This window comes from Ixodes scapularis, unplaced genomic scaffold (genome assembly GCF_016920785.2).
Source record: "Ixodes scapularis isolate PalLabHiFi unplaced genomic scaffold, ASM1692078v2 PGA_scaffold12__126_contigs__length_90152505, whole genome shotgun sequence".
Taxonomy (NCBI): Eukaryota; Metazoa; Arthropoda; class Arachnida; order Ixodida; family Ixodidae; genus Ixodes; species Ixodes scapularis.
In genome coordinates, this window is record NW_024609838.1 from 17,097,902 (window position 1) to 17,117,212 (window position 19,311).

The following is a 19,311-nucleotide window of genomic DNA, read 5'->3' on the forward strand; positions in this document are numbered from 1 at the left end:
AGCTAGCGAAATGCGTGCATTGGAATCCAAGCCAATCCTGTCTGAAGAATTTTTAGTTCTGCCGTTCTGCTTTCTCCACTGATCTCTATGATCAGTGGCTTTCTCGTACGTTCGTTGTGCAACGCACGTTGAAGGTGGCGGCAGTGGCAGTCTGGCTAGGGTGGCTAGAGAGCCACCATAGTCTGGCAGACGATTCAAGTTTCCAGCAGTTCTCGTCGCATAGGACGCGTAGGAAGTGCCTTCTTCTGGTTTTTCGCGTTCTGACGAAGTTCAAACAACAGCCACACTCGAAGAGGACGATTGTCAGACTCGTAAAACTACATGCGCGAGGTGATAATGTGGCATATCGTTTGCTAATCAATCGTCGTTAGTTTGTTCGTGTTTTTTTTTTCTTTGCAGTTGTTTGCTTAGTTTTTATTTGCCTGCAGAACAATGCTAGGTATAAGGTATTTAGCGCTCTCAAGAAAACTGATCGGTACGAGGTGTCCGACGACGCCGGTAGTGTTCGAGAAGTTGCCGAGAGCTCTCCGTCTAGCCGACGCCGCACAGCAATTTCACACTACCCCGAAGCAGTGCATCAACCCAGTCTTCCTGCTGGTCGCTAAACAGTTGACCAAAGGGCTTGCTGTCCTCAGCGGCAGGTAGGTGTATAGACCACGGGTCCGACTTGCACATCCATCTATTCATTTATCTATCGTGTATTCATTCATTTGTTCGCAATATGATAAATTGACAAAAACGACTTGATACAAGTTTCGCCTGAAGTTTAAATCATGGATCACTTGATGTACATGAAGTGAACTTTCATGCTCATGAAAGTGCGCATTGTCATGCACTTTATGTTAAACACATCACGTGCATAACCATGCGTTTATTTGAAGGAGGAAAAAGATTTAGTGAAATAAGCTCTTCTAACGTTCTCGCACTACTTTATTTTGAGTACCTTTACAACAAATATAACGTGAAAATTATTTATGGTATAAAATATACAAAGCATACTAATCTCCGTGTTATTGAAATCAGCTTCCTTTGCCAGGATGCAGTGGTTATAAGCAGTATTTCATTCCGTAAACATGTTCAGAGGAACTATACATAGTTCTCACATGACGTCACTTCCTCTACTCCCACCCGCTGGCTGCCATTGTCAGGTACTGAGAACCGGACGCGGACACTGCCGCCGCTGCATGTGCGCCACTCGATTGCGACTTCACTACGAAATCTGTCGCCCGTACAGCGCGATGGTGAAAGCCATTCGCCGTGAGTTCTGCCCTTCCTATCTTGAAAAGCTTGTGAGCCCCACATGGTCTCAATACGAGTCTAAAGTGAAGATGTGTGTCGGCGTCGATCCGTACACGCTACGCGTCGGTGTGGATTCCACTCCAGATACGGACTTGCTGCCAGCCACGACGCACGTGTGCATCATTAACTACCTGGTTTTGTTGACAAACTATATGTCGCTACAACAGATGAAGGCCTTCAAGGCCCTGGATGCCCATAACTATGGGTGAAGAGCCTGACAGCGATGCGTCTCCCATCGAAGCGTATCATCGTGCTGAGCGAGGCGAGTTGGCAGGCAATAAAACAAGTGTCTTTATGAGCCGAAGGTTTGCCTGCTAACAAAGAGATTTTGCCCGTACTTGCTGCATCAGAATTAGCAGCATATTAGCTGGGTAAACTTGGCGCCGTCGCCGCAACGCCATCGACACAAGTGTGCTACAAAAACTACACAATTACAGAAATGCTGCGAGAAGGTTAAAAGCAAATTCCTGCAGCGGGACGCTACCAAACACCACACACTGCCTTGGCCGCTATGGCAATGCGCACAGGGTGCGAACAGAAGCATTCAGCAATCCACGTTCAGTTGAGCAACATAATTCTTACCGGTAGTGAAGTGGCGACCAAAGACACGGATGTTGTTTAGGTATTAAGATACTTCCAATGTATGCGAGCAAGCCAGAGGCTTCAGCGTTCCTTGGACAGCAGCTTTGTATGCTCACACTGTCGCGTTATCACCTTTGGCGAACGGTGCTTCCCTACACTTCGCTCTGTTTTACTCTGTTGTGAAGACGACTTGCTTCTGCTTCGGCAGCCGAACATCCTGACTGCACCTCTGCGACCACGACCATACACCAGAAGAAAGAAACATGCACTGTGTGTGCCGCAAACACCGTAGCGACACAGCCAACGCAACAGCGACCAACGTTGCCGGCACCACTCCCAAAACCAAAACTATGTCAGTGCTTGGTAATAACAATGACATATCCCATAAGCCCCGGCATATCCCATAAGCCCCGGCTGTGACGTCCGTGAGAACTATGTATTGGTGGCAGTCTGTTAGCGCATCACAGCTTGCATACTTGTGTACCATTGTGCGGTTAGGTTATGTAATCACTAGTGCATGAGCCTCGTTAATGGCCCAAATGTTCTGGGGTTATCTTTAAAGGTGAACCACTCTGTATATATTACCTCCTTTTTGCAGGGGCTTCAGGAAATGGTGGCGCAACCTGCCACCAAACAAGAGAGCATACTTCATAGACGCCGCTGTTCGGAACAGGTGGAAAATTGCAGGTACTAAATTTTCATGACAGCATTTTTTTTTTGCCATTGTGCAACATGCATTGAATTTCCACACTAGAAGTAACAGGTGCATGTACTTCCATAAACTTTGAAGTAGAGCTTTTGTCAGTTTTACTAACGATATCTTAGTGAAGTACCTATTCAACAAGTTTGCCGATCCCAATGCCCACTTTCTTATTTTTGGCAACTGCTAAATTGAAAGCGTTCTTCTAAGGTTTGCAGCTTTCTAGATTTCATCATACTTTCTTGGAGGAGCTTGTTTTTTCAAGGTTTTGACTGAACAAGGCTCAGGATAAAACTTAGGTATGCTGCAAATGCAGAGTGCACACTAAATATTTTGTTTCATATTCTAGGTTCTCTGCTGAAAGTAGATTTAAAATAGAGTATTAGTGCTTTCTGTCTTTGCTCTGCTCAGTGGAGCTCACATGTGCTCTATGTAGTGAGTCCTGTGGCACTCGGAAAGACGAGCCTGAAGTGCACATCACGTTGAATGATGTCAGCAATGGGAAGTAGTGACAACTGGCAGATGCAACATCATGGAACACAAATTTTGTGCTTCCAGAGGAATTTGTACGAGTGGATTTGACCCATCATTGATTTGACTTTTGTCCTGGGATTAGCTGGCTCTCGCGTGATTTTAGTCCGGAATTTCGTCAACCCGTAACCCTAGTTAGAAATGGATGCAGGTGTTTCCAGAGAAGGGGGGGGGCTCAACATATCAAATGTTTAAGAACCCCCCCCCCCCCTCCCCCTTTTTCCCCCGCCCTAGAATTTTGTAAATGTGGAATTCAAAGCATGGTCAGGAGGTGTTTCCAGACGTGGGGGGGGGGGGGGGGGGGGGGTCAGCGTATTAGATGTTTGAGAACTCCCCCCCCTTTTCTTCCCTTGCCCTAATATTTTACTCAAGCAAAAAAATCAAAGCTCCCCCCCCCCCTTCCTGCTCTTAATCCGCCACTTATTCTAGGGCTTTTTGTCTGGCCTTCCACAATTCATTGCAATTGCATATACTTGCATCGAGAAGCTAAACTTTGTGCTGTATCATATTGTTTTGATGAGCGATGGACCTCTCATGATTTTTATTTTAGCTTTGGAATTCCGTCGTGTTGCAGTGTTCCGGCGAATGACGGACTCTCCGCGGTTTCTATTTCAGCTTCAGCCGGTGCCGTGTCGGCGCTGGGAGGGGTGTACTATGTGTCCCACATTCAGGAGACGCCCATCACGAAGAGGAGGCGCTTTGTCGCCTTCACTCCGGAACAGTTCCAGAAGGTCTCGGACTTCGAGTTTGAAGTCGTGCGTAACTTTTTTTTTTTCCTAAGTGATTTCCTAAGCGTGATTCTCTTTTTTACATTCCCAAAGGGCAGTTCACACGCTTGTGACTGCTTACGACCGTGCTCTTTAAAACCTCTTAAAATCTCTTACGACGAAAAGGACACATGGCGCCAATTGGTGGTGGCTGTGGCATTTCCGTATATATTTCCGTTTCTTTTCTTCGGGCATCCTTCTTTCTTTTTGGGTTGGAAAAATTTCGACAACATCGTGGGCGACTAGTTCTCGCTTCGTCTCGCAGGTACCGCAGCTCCTTGGCTCCGGTGAAGTGCAGTTTCAAAACCACCACGTAGATGGTGCCGGCGTGCCAGAGTGTCTTGTGTTGTTGTAAGAGGTTGCAGGAACTCAATCCTAAAGAAATGCTAGTGTGTGAATGGGTTTTAAGTGCCATTTAAAAGTCTATTAAATCTTTTTTATGTAAACTTTTGAAAAAAAAAAAAAATCTGGCACACTTGTTGTTTGTGGCCGCTTTCGTTTTGGGAACGCTTCTGAAACTTGTATTGTTATTTCGAAACTGAATCAATCATCCACCCCGACATCGGGCCTGTGTTGAGACGAAAACAATTTGGCTTCAAACTGAAACGAAGTGAGCAAAGAGTGTGAGTGATGTCGGTCCCTCCGCTGGCTCTGAAAGTGAAGCCAGCTGCGATAACGCTGCTCATTTTCGGTTTAAAGCCACATACAAGGTAACATACCTCACCCCGTAGCTCCCACTACGAATTCTTTTATCAAAATTTCGTGGCACGGTTGGACCGCATTGAAGTTGGGTGCCAGTCCTCCCTGAAGAATAACATTACTCCCTCAAGAATAAAAATATAAAAATTGGGTCAAAACTTTTTACTTACAATTAGCTAACTAATCAAATAATTTTCGCGGCTTTTCTGGTGGCCACTGCGGCCACCAACTCGGCCCCGAGGCTAGAAAAACCCTTTCGCAAGTTCCCCTTTAATAATAAGAAATGGAGATATAGACCAACTTAAAAAAATACATTTTGTATGAATTTCATTTTGAAGCAATACGAGCTGTTCAAGAACCACCTGGTGCCTTCGGTGCACCCCATGTACGCACGCGTCGTGCGGGTGGCCAATCAGCTACTGCGAGGGAACGAGGACATTGACACGATCCACAGGCTGACGTGGTCGGTGTCGGTCATCGACAATCCGATGCAGAATGCCTTCGTGCTTCCGGTGAGTAATTTTTTTTTTTGTTTCGTCTTTTGCATTTTGCTTTTTGAACGAATGTCGTAAAGTTGCGAACTTGTGGATGGCTAAGTAAGGCATGCACTCCGAAGACTGGTTCGCACACTTACGTTAGAGCGCAATCAACTGCGTAGAGACTGCCTACGATCGCTTACGACGAGAGAGGACGCTGGAGCCATCTTTTGGGCGGTCTTGGAGCTCTTTTCATCGTTCTTTCATCGTGGACTGTGCAGGTTTGATCTCTCAGATGCTGCAGAACCTTCAGTCCAGCTATAGGCAGATAGGAAGAGTTCCAGGGATACCCGATAGCGCTAGTGTGTCGGTGTTTTCTCTCGTTGGAAGTTTCAAGGTAGCAAATTAGCCCCAGGCGAAAACCAGTCCACCTCCAGCTGGATCATGGAACTGGAAATGAGGCAGTCCAGCTGGATTCTGGCTGGACCCGGCTGGACCCAGCTGGACCATGCTGGAATCCAGCTGGACTGCCTCATTTCCAGTTCCATAATCCAGCTGGAAGTGGACTGGTTTTCGCCTGGGGTATCAATGCAGGCTCACAATAAGGTTACTCTAAATTAGGTGCGCTACAGTCAGTGACAGGCCAAGAGTCCAAAGAAGCTCCTCCCCCCTCATTCTATTTCCACAGAGCGAAGGCTGGAGAAGAGGTTGCCTCTTCTACAGCGTTCAATCTGCTAAAATGGAAAGAGGAACTTTCCCAAAACCAACTATAGTTTCCTCGGTTTTAATCGAAGAACGCATCCGCCGGTGATAAGAACCGGAAATTGGGTAAGGAAACAACCTGTGCGGTAATCCTGAGTGGCGCCAATCGTTTATCTCTGCCTCATTGGTCGCTGGGATTCTTACGTAAATGGCTGTGGTTGGCTCTGTACACTATCTGCTGTAAAGTTGATTCACATGCCTCATTAATAAAAAGCTCGCCCTGCCTACAAACTAATATGCCCTCCCTGAGAACCGGATAAAACTTTTCTTTTTGGACCCGAGCAAAAAAACTGTTACGGACATTTGCCAGATTCACCACTGTTATCATAGCAAAATCTACCGTAATATCCTGAGAGATAGCCCACCTAAAATCGAAAGCAGATCGGCTGTTGGTGCCCAATGAAGAAAGTTGAAAAAATGCTAGTTTTAGATTTTGTGACCTGCGAAACTTATGATCACAGGGAGGGGCGATGAACCAATAATGACTTTTTCCCAGTCAGCAATGTTCGCTTATCTCCGCACCGTGGCTAAGTAACACCCTGCAATTACTAGAAGTGGGCTATCTTTCAGTGTTTTTGAAAAAATAGCAAATCACGCCAAAAATTGGGGGCGAGTTATCTTTCGGGGGTGGGGCATCTTCCGGGACATTACGGTAGGTTAATGAAACATTAACAGACTTAAAGACTTGTCTCTATATGCAGCCACAGCCGAGCAGACGGTATCAATCTTTTTAAGGCCAAAGTTTTCCAGTGTTGGTTTCTATCTGATCCAGCGCTGTTGGCTAAAGCATGAAGCTGTTGGTGTTGGGTGAGGGTTCAAAGCATGCGATTGGAGATGTGAATTGCCTACAGATGAGCGAGATAACAGTGTTGTGCTAACGGCTTTTCTTAGGATCAATGCAGGCTGAACATTCTGAGCCGTTTGTGAATTTGTTTGCAGTGCGGGCAGATCTTCGTCTTTTCGGGCATGCTGCAACTCTGCAGCAATGACGAGCAGCTGGGGGCCGTCCTGGCGCACGAAATGGCCCACTGCGTCCTCGGCCACGGGGTGAGAACTCTCGGTTCGGCCGATGGGAGACTACAAGTCAACTGTTTCTGAATTTGTAGTTTTTAACTCAGAATGTGTTATATATGACTGGCTCCTAGCAGTTCCCTGTAACACGAGGGCATCGTACAAAATTCACTGCTATGTATAAAAATATGCCGGACAAAGTGCGAGAGCGCTCGGCTCGGAGCCGAGATCTCTCCTGTTGTGAATCCGACGGCAAACGAATTGCACCAACGATTCGTGCAAGGAGAGAGAGTTTGACATCTCGCACGGCAGTGAACACCCTTGCACATATGGTGGGAGAGCCTGCAGGAGGCCAGTGGGAAAAAACGATCACATACTTTGTATGGAAGGGACAGACGCAAAATAACTGGGTGAGAGTTGGGAGGCGCGCGACCACAGAAGGCGCAAATTTTCTGTTCTACTCCCGCCGGAGCACGAGCTCTGGGAAGGCTTTTTTTCTTTCAGAGACGCCATGCGCAACGATAGTCGTGCTGCCGGAGCACAAAATTCGTACCAAATCCGTGCAACACACAATACATTCTGCATCACCTCTGCCTTTGCTACGATAGTGCATGAAAACAATGAATTGCCGCTAACAAAGATGTTCGGAGGACGTATTGCTTTTGCACACGGTTGTGTTTGCGGGATTCCCGGTTGGCAAAATAACCGTTGTTAATTTTATTTTGGTTTCTAAACAGGCAGAACAAGTGAGTTACGTCCACCTGGTGGACATGGTGATCATCGTGTTCCTGGCGGCGATATGGGCAGTTATGCCGACGGACGGCATCGCCGCGGTCACCCACTGGTTCTTCAACAAGGTCGTCAGCGTAAGCGAGCTCCACGATCCACGATGCATGTGGCGCATTGTCGGTTCTGCGGTGGTACACTTCCGATCCACATATATTTCCTAATCTTTTCGCTCATCACCTTTTGTCGTTTGCTTTAACCTTTTGGGGTCATCTGTCGGTTGTCTCCCGACAAATAAATATTCCCGTTCTGGACTACCATAAAATCCTGTAAGGACGCCCACCTAAAATGAAGAGATAAATGTTGAAAAACATGGGGTGGGCTATCTTTGAGGATGCCACAGCAAAACTTTATCAAAAATTAATGATAAAGCGCCGGGGCACCCGCTACAAACCACATGACGCGGGAACTGATACCGCAGATCGTGGACACTGCAGATTCGCGTCTCACGATGCGATAAACGCACGGGTATTTGCTACAAACTCCTGTGTCACGGGAGAGGATACCGCAAGTGGCCGACGCAGCAGATTCGCGTTTCACGGTGGGAAGGACTCGCGGAAACCCGGTGAGAACTCGCATCTCACGGGAACGGATACTGCATTTCGTGGACGCAGCTGATTCAAGTTTTATGGTGCAATAAAGACGCTGGAACCCGCTAAAATCTTGCCTGTTACGGAAACTGCTATCGCACGCGCAGATCGCAGACGAAAACGCAGGAATCCGCTACGAACTCGGGAACGGATACCACGAACCCCAACCGCAGCAGATTCGCATTTCATGATGCAATATACACGCGGGAGCAACTAGCGTGTTACGTGAGCCGATATCGCGCGCAGATCGCAGGTCTGCGTGCGATATCGGCGCGGGAACTCGCTATGAATTCGCTCCTCGGACACACCGGTACCGCCAATCGCGCCATTGATGCACGATTCACGTCGGACATCGCTTGACTTCCAACGGGAATCGCGGGGGTGGGCGACGTTTCGGAATTTTTGTTACAGATATTTAGCCAGAAAAACGTAATGGGCGATCTCTCGGGGGAGGGCGCCCTTGCGGGATTTTATGATATTGTTGGGGCTCCACCAACGGGCCCATTTCTCTTTTGCGGTCGAGTGTCGGGTGCCTTCCGATAATTTCAACTTGCGCCATCTCTTGTCGGGTGTGTAAACTGTGCATACTTAGTTTTTTGTCCCTCCAACAAGTGCCGTAAAAAGCACAGCACATTTGTTTTCTTCTTTTTTTTTCTTTTTGCTGGATGCACGGGCAGGCATTTTGCACATGCTTTTGGGTGTTCAAGATGGCAGCCTTTACTTCGTCCGCATTTTATGGACTGTGCAATCTGCAGTTACAGGAAAGTCAAAGGGCAGAGACGTGAAATTGTTTTCTACTGTAAAATCTGCACTCGACACCCTGGCTTGCACCCCGGCATTTGTTTTGAAAATATCTTACGCTGCACAAATACCACTAGTATAGTTCAGTAATGCAAATGAAAACATTCAGGGCAATGCAGTTATTTCAAACTGAACATATTGATTGTATAGTATATTAAATAGTTGAATTTTGAGGTTGATCATTCATTTGACCTTTTTTGCTTAAACTAATTCTGACTGGGGGAAAACTCAGATGACCCCAAAAGGTGAAGTAATCCTGAGTGTCTTAAGCAACCATTTGTCATAAATTTGAACTCGCAGACACTGCAAAAACTTCGGTCTAGTTACATGCAATATAGAAGCATTTCCAGGGCTACCCATAGGTAGCACTAGTGTGTGCTCTCATCATCATCACCACCACCACCCGTGATCATAATCACCACAGTCGTCATCATCATCATTGTAAGCGATCACAAGCGGTCATAGCGCAGTCGATCACTCTGAAATACAAATGCGCAAACCAGCCTTTAGCAAACCGTATGTTGCTCAGCTAACTAAGTTCCTGGGGTCGACTCCTGATACGTCTGTAATTTTATTTATTTAATTTTTATTCATTACATTAACCTTAGGACGTTGTTCCGACGTTGTGAAAATACCTCTTGCTTATCGACTTCTCTTTTAATTATAGTATCTGTTTCTTTGTTTTTTTAACACTATCCTCCATGATGCACGTCGCTGCTGTGGTGAAGCTTGCTTTGCAGAAGAGATTCAAGCGTGATATTTCTGGAGTAAATAGCATGTTAATCTTAGCCTAAGCTACGTTACATAAATTTGGATTTTTGAAACTAAGTAGTACCGTATTTTCTTCACTCTAAGTTGCTCTTCCGTATATTGAGTCGCTTTCACAGAAAAGTTAGTTTATAAGTCGCACCTCTTTGCACGGTTCATGCGATGAGTTTTTTTCGGTTTATGCGCATCAGTATCGTGAAATTGGAGTTTCACACAATTGGCTAGTTCACACATACCGTTCGATGCGCAACGAGTTTGACGGTGCGACTCGCGAGAAATTTCCTTAGCGTAGCGCTGTCTGGTGAGGGCAATCGTGTATTTCGCAGGAAAATGAGAATGTAGTTGGCTTCTTTCAAGTATACATGTGCCGAGCGAATGGAAGTTCAACGTGCCAGACACTCGTGAATCAAGCTTTGGATCATTAGGCCTAGCCTAGGCCAAGTCGCGGAGATGACACAAGCATCAACACGCAGACAGATTAATAAATCTTGACGTGCTTCTTTCGGTACCGTTAAAAAATCGGCTAGCCACGATCCTTACTTTTACATGTAGCAACATGACTGGGGCATGGTAGGTAAAAACTGCTCTTCAAACAGAAACTAAGATAGACATGAGAAAATTTTCTGTAATGCGTGTGTGCCAGCCCAGTTTCCTTTTAGTGTTACTGGACTGAAGCAAAAGAATACGGAACCATGGATGAATTAGGCAATGTTGATCATAAGTTGTAAAAGTTTTATTCTCACTGGGCCTTACCTATTCACATTGAGCAGCTTTGCGGAAACTAAAATTTCTCGCTTTCTGAGCCGCTTATGAAAAGTGTAGAAAAGTGCAGTGACAGCAGTGCCTCCTGGAAGGGGCAACACTACCTATGGCTACGTAATTACTGTGCTCTACAAAAGATTGCGTCTCACCGTGAATTATAAAAAATCGGGGGAGCATATCGAGGAACTTTAAAAAATATGACGTCTCACCGTGAATTATAAAAAAAAGGCACATAAGTCGCATCACTGTAAAAGTCACACCAAGAAAAATGTGTGAAAAAAGCCACGACTTACACACCAGAAAATATGGTGTTCATTTTTCGCTCAGTGAGGTTTAATTTTTTATCACACTTTATTTTCTTGTCCGGTCATCAATTTTACATATAAATGTACTGTGCGTATTTTCTCAGATCTTACAAGTTCGGGAATGGGCGCTTAATGTGGAATGGGCGGGTGGACAATATTCTACGGTATGTAACTATATTTTGTGGGACCTGCTACCACCGATTGCAGTGGTAGCAACTGGACACCACTGTGCGCTGAATAATGCTCAGCGGTGTCCAGTTCTTCTTTTGTCCTTGTTTCCGAGTGCTGTTTCGTGTATTCTCAAAATTCAGCACCAGCTCGCCCACAATCGGCACTTTTTACTGAATACCAGTAGCAATTGACTATGAAACAAGATGGTTTCATTATCAGAGTGTATACAAGGCGTAAGCGATTCTCGCTTACGCCCTGTATACCAGAAGTTACGTCTATAAAAGGGGGTGTGTCCGTCGCAGCAGGTTTCTGAGCAAAACGCCTTTCCTGAACGGAATGTAAGGGTGCAAAGAAGCTGGTGACGGTTGAACTCGACAAACTAAAAGCCCCGAGACTGGAAAGAATGAGCGACGACATGGCACAGAAGTCTCAAGTTCTTTGTTGCATTGTCCTTCCTTCTCTCTCGTCTCGGGGCTTTAATCCATCAAATCTTAACAGCTTTATAAAAATTGGTTCTTTTTTTTCCTAGCTATTGCTGAAGCTTCCATACAGCCGAAAGTTGGAGCTGGAAGCCGATGAAGTTGGCCTTCAACTTGCTGCTAAAGTAAGTATAGAACGACGTAATTTCTAGAAATTGGATGGGGGGTATCCATGAGCAACTTACTGCCTCCATGTCGGATGCTGCCTGTAAGGCATTTCACACCACTCCCTTACTTAGTAAGGTCAACTGCAATTTGCAATGACTCACTTTTTCGTTGTGTGATTTTTCTGCCTATGTAGCAGTAAGCCAGTCACAAATGGTTAGAAGCGAAGTAAAAAAAATCACCCCCCAAAAAATAGTTACTTTCTAGAGTTGCTGCTTGTGTCACTATTCATTTATTTATTTATTTATACCATAAACTACCGCAGAAGCGCCCACTTTGTTCAAGCGTCCACTATTAACATTTCCCAAACTTATACTTGAAGCACCCGATTTGACCAGACAAAACCTACGTCTAGATTAACCCAGTTTTCAGAGCAGTCCCTCGGTATTGTACGGAATAGAGGGCGTCTTTTTTAAGCTTCACGGATTTGTTTCAACAAAGCCGTGAAAGCTACACTTACGCGGTTTGTGCAGGTGAGTTATGCAACAACGGGACATAGTATGGGGGCTAATCGTAATGATCAGTCGTCTAAATAAGTCTAATCATAACGATTAGTCGACTAATTAAGTCAGATGTTTTAATTAGTGAAAATAGACATACGGTTCCAATTAGAGACTTGCTGAGCGTCATCGGAAACCATCAAATCAGCTCTTTCTAGAAATATATAAGGCAGGGGCAGTACTTTACGGCATTCTGTAAAAACGCTCAATTTCGACGCGTTTCCAGGTTTCAGTTTCCTTTTGGAGCGCATCTCTGCCTGCTGTTATGCTCCCCAGTGGCCCTGGCGCGCAACATGCGTGCGCCATACTTCCTTCTATCAAACGAGGGAGGCGAGGCGGCGGCTTCGTGCCGTGATCATTGGGGAGCAGGACTGCGGGTGCCAAAATGCGCTCTGAGAAGAAACCGAAACCTAGAAGCTCGTCCAAACTGGAGCGTTTCTTCAGAGCACCATAAAATGCTGCCCCTGCTTTATATCTCTCTAAAAGGAATTGATTTAGTGGTTTTTGATGATGCTCAGCAAGTTTCTAATTAGAGCCATAAGTCTTTTTTCACTAATTAAAAACTTAATTAACAAATTATACCATAGTTAATTAGCCGACTGATTGTTACGACTAGCCCCATATTTTATGACCCACTGGCTGTATAACTGGCCTGCACAAACCACATAAGTGTAGCTTTGACGGCACTTTTTAAACAAATCTGTTAAGCTCAAAACAAAATGCCCTGTATTTATATATTGTACCTACCCAGAGCCATGGGCCTATAATGGGAGCACACGAAAAAGTATTCAGAACACAATGCTGCAAAAACATATAACAACAGTGTAATGCTCCTTTTGAACGACAAGAGGTCATCATTGAAAATGTCGACAAGCAAAATGTCGAGGTGAATAAAGAAGTTCTGATTACAAACTAGTAGCTGGGACAAACAATACGTGGGGTTAACGGCGAACGTGCGATTGCAGCGGAAAGGTCTTGCAGGAACGTTAGTCTGGACATAAGATACAATATTTGAACAGTCAAAACACACATGCTAGCACTTGAAAAAAAAATATTAGGTCACGACTTTCTTGTCTAAATTTTAACTCTGTCAAGTCCCCAAAAATTAGGTACATTCTGATATAGGAGTAGGGCTGAGACAAGTTCTGTCTAGCGCGAAACGTTCTCGCATATCTCTTTCGAACTCGTTCTAACTTCGCCGCAGCAGCGGCACCGAGGTTGTTCAAAACAACTGATGCACAATCTGGTTTTGGCAGATTAAGGCCTCTAAACAAGTCACAAAAACGAAATAGGTCACGAAGCGCACAACTGAGGCTAGTGACAATGCTTAATACCCCAAAACACGATTATTACAGCAAGCCCATAGATTTGCCTGTTTCTCAACGCCCTCAGCGTAAAAGTCTCTTTATGTTGGCTCAGTCGTAGTCATACCCTGTTTTCAAACATCCAGCATCCTCGAAAGAAATTCTGGAGTCAGATTATGTGAGAAGTACACCTCGCTGCAAATTAAAAAAAAGGGGATCGGTGGCCGAGTGGGCTAGAGTTCACCAGCTCGGAGCATGTGGAACAAAAGGTTGCGCTGCAGAACCCAGGGATCCTGGGTTCAATCCTCTCCCCCACCTGTTTCGATTTGGATGAGCATCGTGCCGGCGTGCGGTCATGTATCACTACTGCGTGGTGAGACCCCAGGCTAGTGGTTTGTTCTGCACTAACTAAATTTCTCACCTTCAGCTGGGAGACAAGTCGCCCATTGAGGCAGACTAAGTTCTAGGCTGTATAAACATACACGTAACACGACTACAATTATTTAAGTGGGGAAACTGCTTTATTGTTGCGCACTGCTTCAGTTGATATGACGTCGTAAATAAGGCACCCAAAACAGCCGCGTACACAAATGAGCCATTTCGAATGCTCCTTTTACGCAATTTGTACGAGGAAAAGAAGAAGTAAAATCGACTACATATGCAGGCCTGCTTTGACGTCCGGGAAGCTAGTGCCTTCTGGAGCAAGATGAGCCTTGTGCAGAGCCAAGAAGAAAATGTGGAGTTCCTTTCGACGCATCCCAGCCATGATCGGCGGTCGGAACATCTCGACAACCTCATGAACAGTGTAAGGTTCCTTCTCTCGCCATTTCCCCGAGACTTCAGTAACGGTGGCCATATTTTCCGGTCTATGAGTTGCACCCTCATACAAAGGGCTGCTTTACAATAAAGTTGGTACATAAGTTAAACTTTTCTGTGCGATTGGCACGGCGCAAGTGCATCAATAAGTTTGCATACGCGTATTGTGATTGCGACATATGCTCAAGTGGGGGCCAGTTTTAGTATTCTGACATACGAATAGAACTCTTGTTGTAAATATAGACACAACCTACATCTTGCACCGTCGAGGTCCGTGCTTGTAACAAACAGGGCCGTACCCAGAAAAAAATTTCGGGGGGGGTTTTGGGGGACAACGGCGGCCATTTTGAAAGTGTCTATTGTCTTATTTTCGCCTATGAATCATGTGCATCGGTGGTATATAATGGAGAGTTGCAGCAAACCGGAGAACCGGTCCCTGTTTGGTATGTGTAGCCGACCGGCGCCACTGCGCGTGCGCAGAGGTGGAGATTAAAATCGGCTGGCTGCAAGTGCACCGACCAGGGCCGTACCCAGAAAAAAATTTCGGGGGGGGTCAGAACCCCCTATCCCCCCCCCTGGTTACGGCCCTGGACTAACAAATGTATGCGAATAATTTACGCCGGCGTATGAGACACAGCTACGGGAACTGGGAAAAGCGTGGCTTATATGCCGGAAAATATGTTAATTTGTTTGCGCACAAACGTGTCGAGGGTCCAGCGGCGGTGGCTGTGGAGGCTGGTCAGTGTGCGTCTGTCCTGAAGCGATACCACCTTCATTGATTGTGCGCCGTCCCAATCTTTCTGCGAATACAAAAAATTCGTTTCGCATTTTTGTGGCGGTCGCTGCAACAAATTTTGCACCGTCGTGTTTCTAGTGTGGTGGGACTCTGCCTTGCAGACTGTCCCTCCTTTTGCTGCGGTGCCATTGTTGGGCAGTCGCAACTGTAACGCAGTTGTTGCCAGATGCATCTTCTCTTTAATGCCGAGCAGAGAAATATTGTGGCTAATTTTGAGCCGCTTTTCGGATGCGACAGCTTGATGAGGTTACGACAGCCTAATCCGGCACCTCAGTTGGATGTAGCACCTTGATTACGGTAGTCATTTTTGTGACCTTGCAAGGTGCATACCCCGGATCTATAGATTGGAGATCTTTTTGCCCTGACACAGTTGTTTGGTCCCTTTGTGTGCCACCCTCTCGAAACGAAATATGCGAGTGTTAAAAGAACTACGACTTTTTCAAAGCAACGACTACATAAATCCTACCAAATGAAATGACTCGCCGAGTCACCGTGGCATGTCTTAGGTCGCAACAACGTTTATAAAATAGACCTCAGCGTCGACCCTCCAAATTAACGAGCATTATAAACTGTCTAAGTTTAGAGAACCAGATATGCTGGTGTTTGTGAACGATGCCTGTGGAGCATGTAAAGAATCAACTGCTCTGATCTTTGGAAGGAGCCAGCCGTTCCTCCGTGCTCTCCCCTCAATGTAATTCCACACTGTGTCCGTGTTCCAGGCGATCGAACTGAGGCAGCAGTGCCGCTGCCCAGCGCTGCCCCACAAGGACCCCAGGGTTTTGCTGTCTGTGCTCAAGCAAGAGCTTGAGGCAAGGAGGAGAGACCCGGGCTACAGGAAGGGCGTCGTCGTACTGCAGCGTCCCCGCTAGGTCTGCACGGTGCCTCTTTCAGGTTTGTTTCTCAATATTTTCTTGTGCCTTTGTTTTTTTAAATCAAAATCACAGTTTTTTTGGATTCATATTTTCTTCTCAATGTAGTCTGTCTAATAAGAAAAAAGAAATGTGTGCTTTTTATCTTTACGATAAAGCTAAGGTAAACAAAATGTGATGTAAAAATGATTTTTTATTTGAGATGCTTCCATTTTTGTGTCAAGCCAGCCTAAATTTAGTGGGAAGACCTGAATTGGCATAGAATTGCACACCAATTCAATTTCCCCAATAATTCAGTGGGAAAACGCTTTTTCACTAAATTTAGTTAGCGATTAAAAAGGTTCGAGGTACATCTAAGCACTTCTTGTGAGCTGTGAAATGTGAAAGCTCGCACGCTGCTCTTCGCTCCCTTCTTTAATTTGCGGCGTACAACACGCTGACCTTGGGCGTGGAACGGTGGAGCCGCTGCCTTGCGGACACGCAGTGCCATCGGGTGAACGATCGTTCAAACTGTTGTGTGCCTTGCGGCGTGAGGAAGGAACAGACAGCGACGTAGTTCCCAGCAGAACGAACCCCTTGGTTTATTTCATGCGCCCTATATATTGCCACGTGTCATACAACCGATAAGAGGTGACCGAACGTGGTGATCAGTGATAACACAACAGTGTGATAACACAGTCAGGATGACACCACATTAAACTTACGCGCAGCGGCCAATGAGAGCCTCATCGACGCGCACCAGCCAATGGGACCGAAGTGTAAAAGGCACCGTTGGCTAGCTTTGCGCGTGGTTTCATTAAGGTGCCGTTTTCCATGGTTTCAAAGCTTATGACGTCAGCTCGCTCCATGAGACAATTAATGCTTTCGCATTAAAAGGATTAGGATGGCCAAGCTGTCGCAGTAAGAGATGCTCGTAGCAGCGGTACCTGGAATGCGTCTCGATCCATGCGGCCTGTCCAGCTTGCCTGCGTTTTGCCGAGTAATCTTTTGTCCGGCGACATCACTAGTGTGCATTTCATCGGTTCATTGAGACGTTGATGGGGTTGTTTGGAACCCCCAACACCTTTGAAGGTGGTGATGGCAGAGCACGGCATCTTTCACGTTTGCTGTGGCTGTCCTACCAGTCGGCCAGTTCCCAGGAGCTTTGCCAGCTACGAGCTTGGCCACAGCGACGCCAGGAACATATGTGCTCGTTCGTTGGCCTAGAATCAACAACTGGAATTGTGATTATTTGGATTTTTTTCTCAAGGGCCGACGTGTTGCCATTTGTTACCTTTTTTTTTTTCAACACTTCAGTGTGTGCAAGGTACTAAGGATATCGAGCACATCAGTTGGAGACATTTTCCTGGCACTTTGCTTGTAGCAGACAGCTGTCTCTTGTTCTTAGCTCTGGTTGCTGTGTTCACCTGCTTGTAGTAAACAGACCTACATTCGCCTGCCCAAAGCTAGGAAACTATGTCAGAAGGGGCTTGTGATAATGTTACTGTCATGTCTCAGTAATATGAACTTGTTACCACGGGCACCCTGTTATGCAGACACAATTTTTGGAGACAGACGTTATTCTGGACAATTTTCTTTTTGTGCATGTGTGTGGGGGGGGTAGATGTGTTTATATTAAGGAGACATCACTGTACTAGTTTGTTTTGAGGTGGTTGTTGTTAGAACTGGGCTTCTCTTTAGTGTCACATTTTAAGGTGGTTGTTGTTATAACTGGGCTTCTTTTTAGTGTCACATGGGGACTCCTATTTGTTCCATTCTGGCGCATCATGTCAAACATTGTTCTTAAGCATACATCTTTTTTTTCTTTTTTTTTTTACAGTGTCTACAAGTGACCTGGCTGGCTGTTAAATAATGTACGAAGGGTCCGTTACGGCAGCGAATTGTGATCTTTTGGCGGTGCTGCGACACTTAGGACCTACAACTTTTCTGTGATGGATAGTATGAAGTTTAACTCTGGTGTAGTTTTATGTCCCGTTTTTAGTGCGAGCTCACACGTATGGCTGCAGCATGCGGTGTCCAGGTGTGAACATTTGTACTGGTGACTTTGGATAGCCTTGAATGAAGGGCTGAATGAAAACCCTAAGTGGTAAAGAAAGTTGTCGTAGTGCTTTACATTTATTTTTGGCAGATTTTTACGAATGAAATGGAATGCTTTTTTTAACTTAACTATTGATGTTGACAGTAAAAGTACAGAGATATTTGCATTGTGTGAACTGTTTTCTATATTACGCATTTGTGAGCGTGATGTACACTTCGTGCATATGTCCACACACACAATTCAGCTACTGAATATTCTAGTGTTCTTTCTGGCTACATGACCGTGGTCGTACAATTTCGGTGTTTATTTGGCAATTCGCAGGTTTATTTGCTCTGTCCACATAGCACCAACACTCTTGGGAGACTTACCGTAAAATACCGGGCAAGCGCCCACACAAAATTTTGAGTTAATCATGAAAAAATGGGGGATGGGCACTTGTCCGGTCATAAATTCTACATATAAATGTACTGTGCATATTTTCTCAGATCTTACAAATTTGGGTATGGGCGCTTAATGTGGTATGGGCGGATGCACGGTATTCTACGGTAGGTAGTTTCCCATTGATATTTTTACATTAAAACACTAAAGATTTACAAGTTCAATGTTAAATCATGTCGGGTTTATCCTACGTTAGTAGGTTTTAGCCATGATGTAAACTAACGTCCTAAAACATATCTTGATAAAAATGACGCCCGGAAAGTAATTTCACGTGTTAGATCTCTAGCCAGAGCCTCTACTAAATAGTTCTGAGTGGGGATTCTTGATGGTGAATTCATTTAGCTGGGATGTAGCATCACTCCTGAATAATCATTTTAGTGCATGTAGCACGACACTGGCTGCTATAAAAATTACTAGGACGGAAAGCTTTAATTCAAGGCAGTAACTACAGGGTTTCAGCGACCGGGAAAACCGGGAATTATCGAGGAAATTCTAATTACCGGGAAAAATCAGGGAATTGTCAGGCAAATTGTCAAAAAGAGAGCCCAGTAAGGGAAAATGAGCCGGAAACGCAATCGAGTGCCCTGAGCAAAGACTTGAGAACTTGGGGTTATAGAAATTGGCAATAAATTCTGCTTAGAGCGGATCACGGGCTCTGCTTACCCGATGTAGAGTGTGCTACGGTGCTACCCGATAGAAAGGGAACAGCCGAGAAATCCAGTCCAAGCCTTGGATTGGATTGAGGGCGCGACATTAGGCTAGGTCCAGTTTAGGGGTGTCGCGAACCGGCCGAGGTTCGAGTTCGACCAGGTTCGACTTTTTCGAACCTTTAGTAAAAAATTCGACGAACCTTGTATTGAGGTTCGACTCGTGTGCGCATGCGCGACAGGCTGGAC

General features: G+C 45.6%; 1 protein-coding gene across 1 annotated transcript; it reads left to right on the top strand.

The window, feature by feature from the left end:
* Positions 1–179: 179 nt before the first annotated feature.
* Positions 180–18,152, top strand: LOC8038928 (metalloendopeptidase OMA1, mitochondrial). The gene is made up of 10 exons (XM_029983577.4): positions 180–641; positions 2,480–2,568; positions 3,728–3,867; positions 4,917–5,090; positions 6,756–6,863; positions 7,565–7,693; positions 11,540–11,614; positions 14,123–14,263; positions 15,790–15,961; positions 17,759–18,152. Exons 1-9 carry the CDS (start codon positions 433–435, stop codon positions 15,937–15,939), a joined length of 1,215 nt encoding a protein of 404 aa, XP_029839437.3. The 5' UTR covers positions 180–432; the 3' UTR covers positions 15,940–15,961; positions 17,759–18,152.
* Positions 18,153–19,311: the final 1,159 nt, after the last annotated feature.

Coding starts and splice junctions, on each gene's coding strand:
- LOC8038928 (XM_029983577.4), top strand. CDS start 433: ATGCTAGGTATAAGGTATTTAGCGCTCTCAAGAAAACTGATCGGTACG. Junction 5,091..6,755: donor AGAATGCCTTCGTGCTTCCG/GTGAGTAATTTT, acceptor ATTTGTTTGCAG/TGCGGGCAGATCTTCGTCTT. Junction 11,615..14,122: donor GCCTTCAACTTGCTGCTAAA/GTAAGTATAGAA, acceptor CTACATATGCAG/GCCTGCTTTGACGTCCGGGA.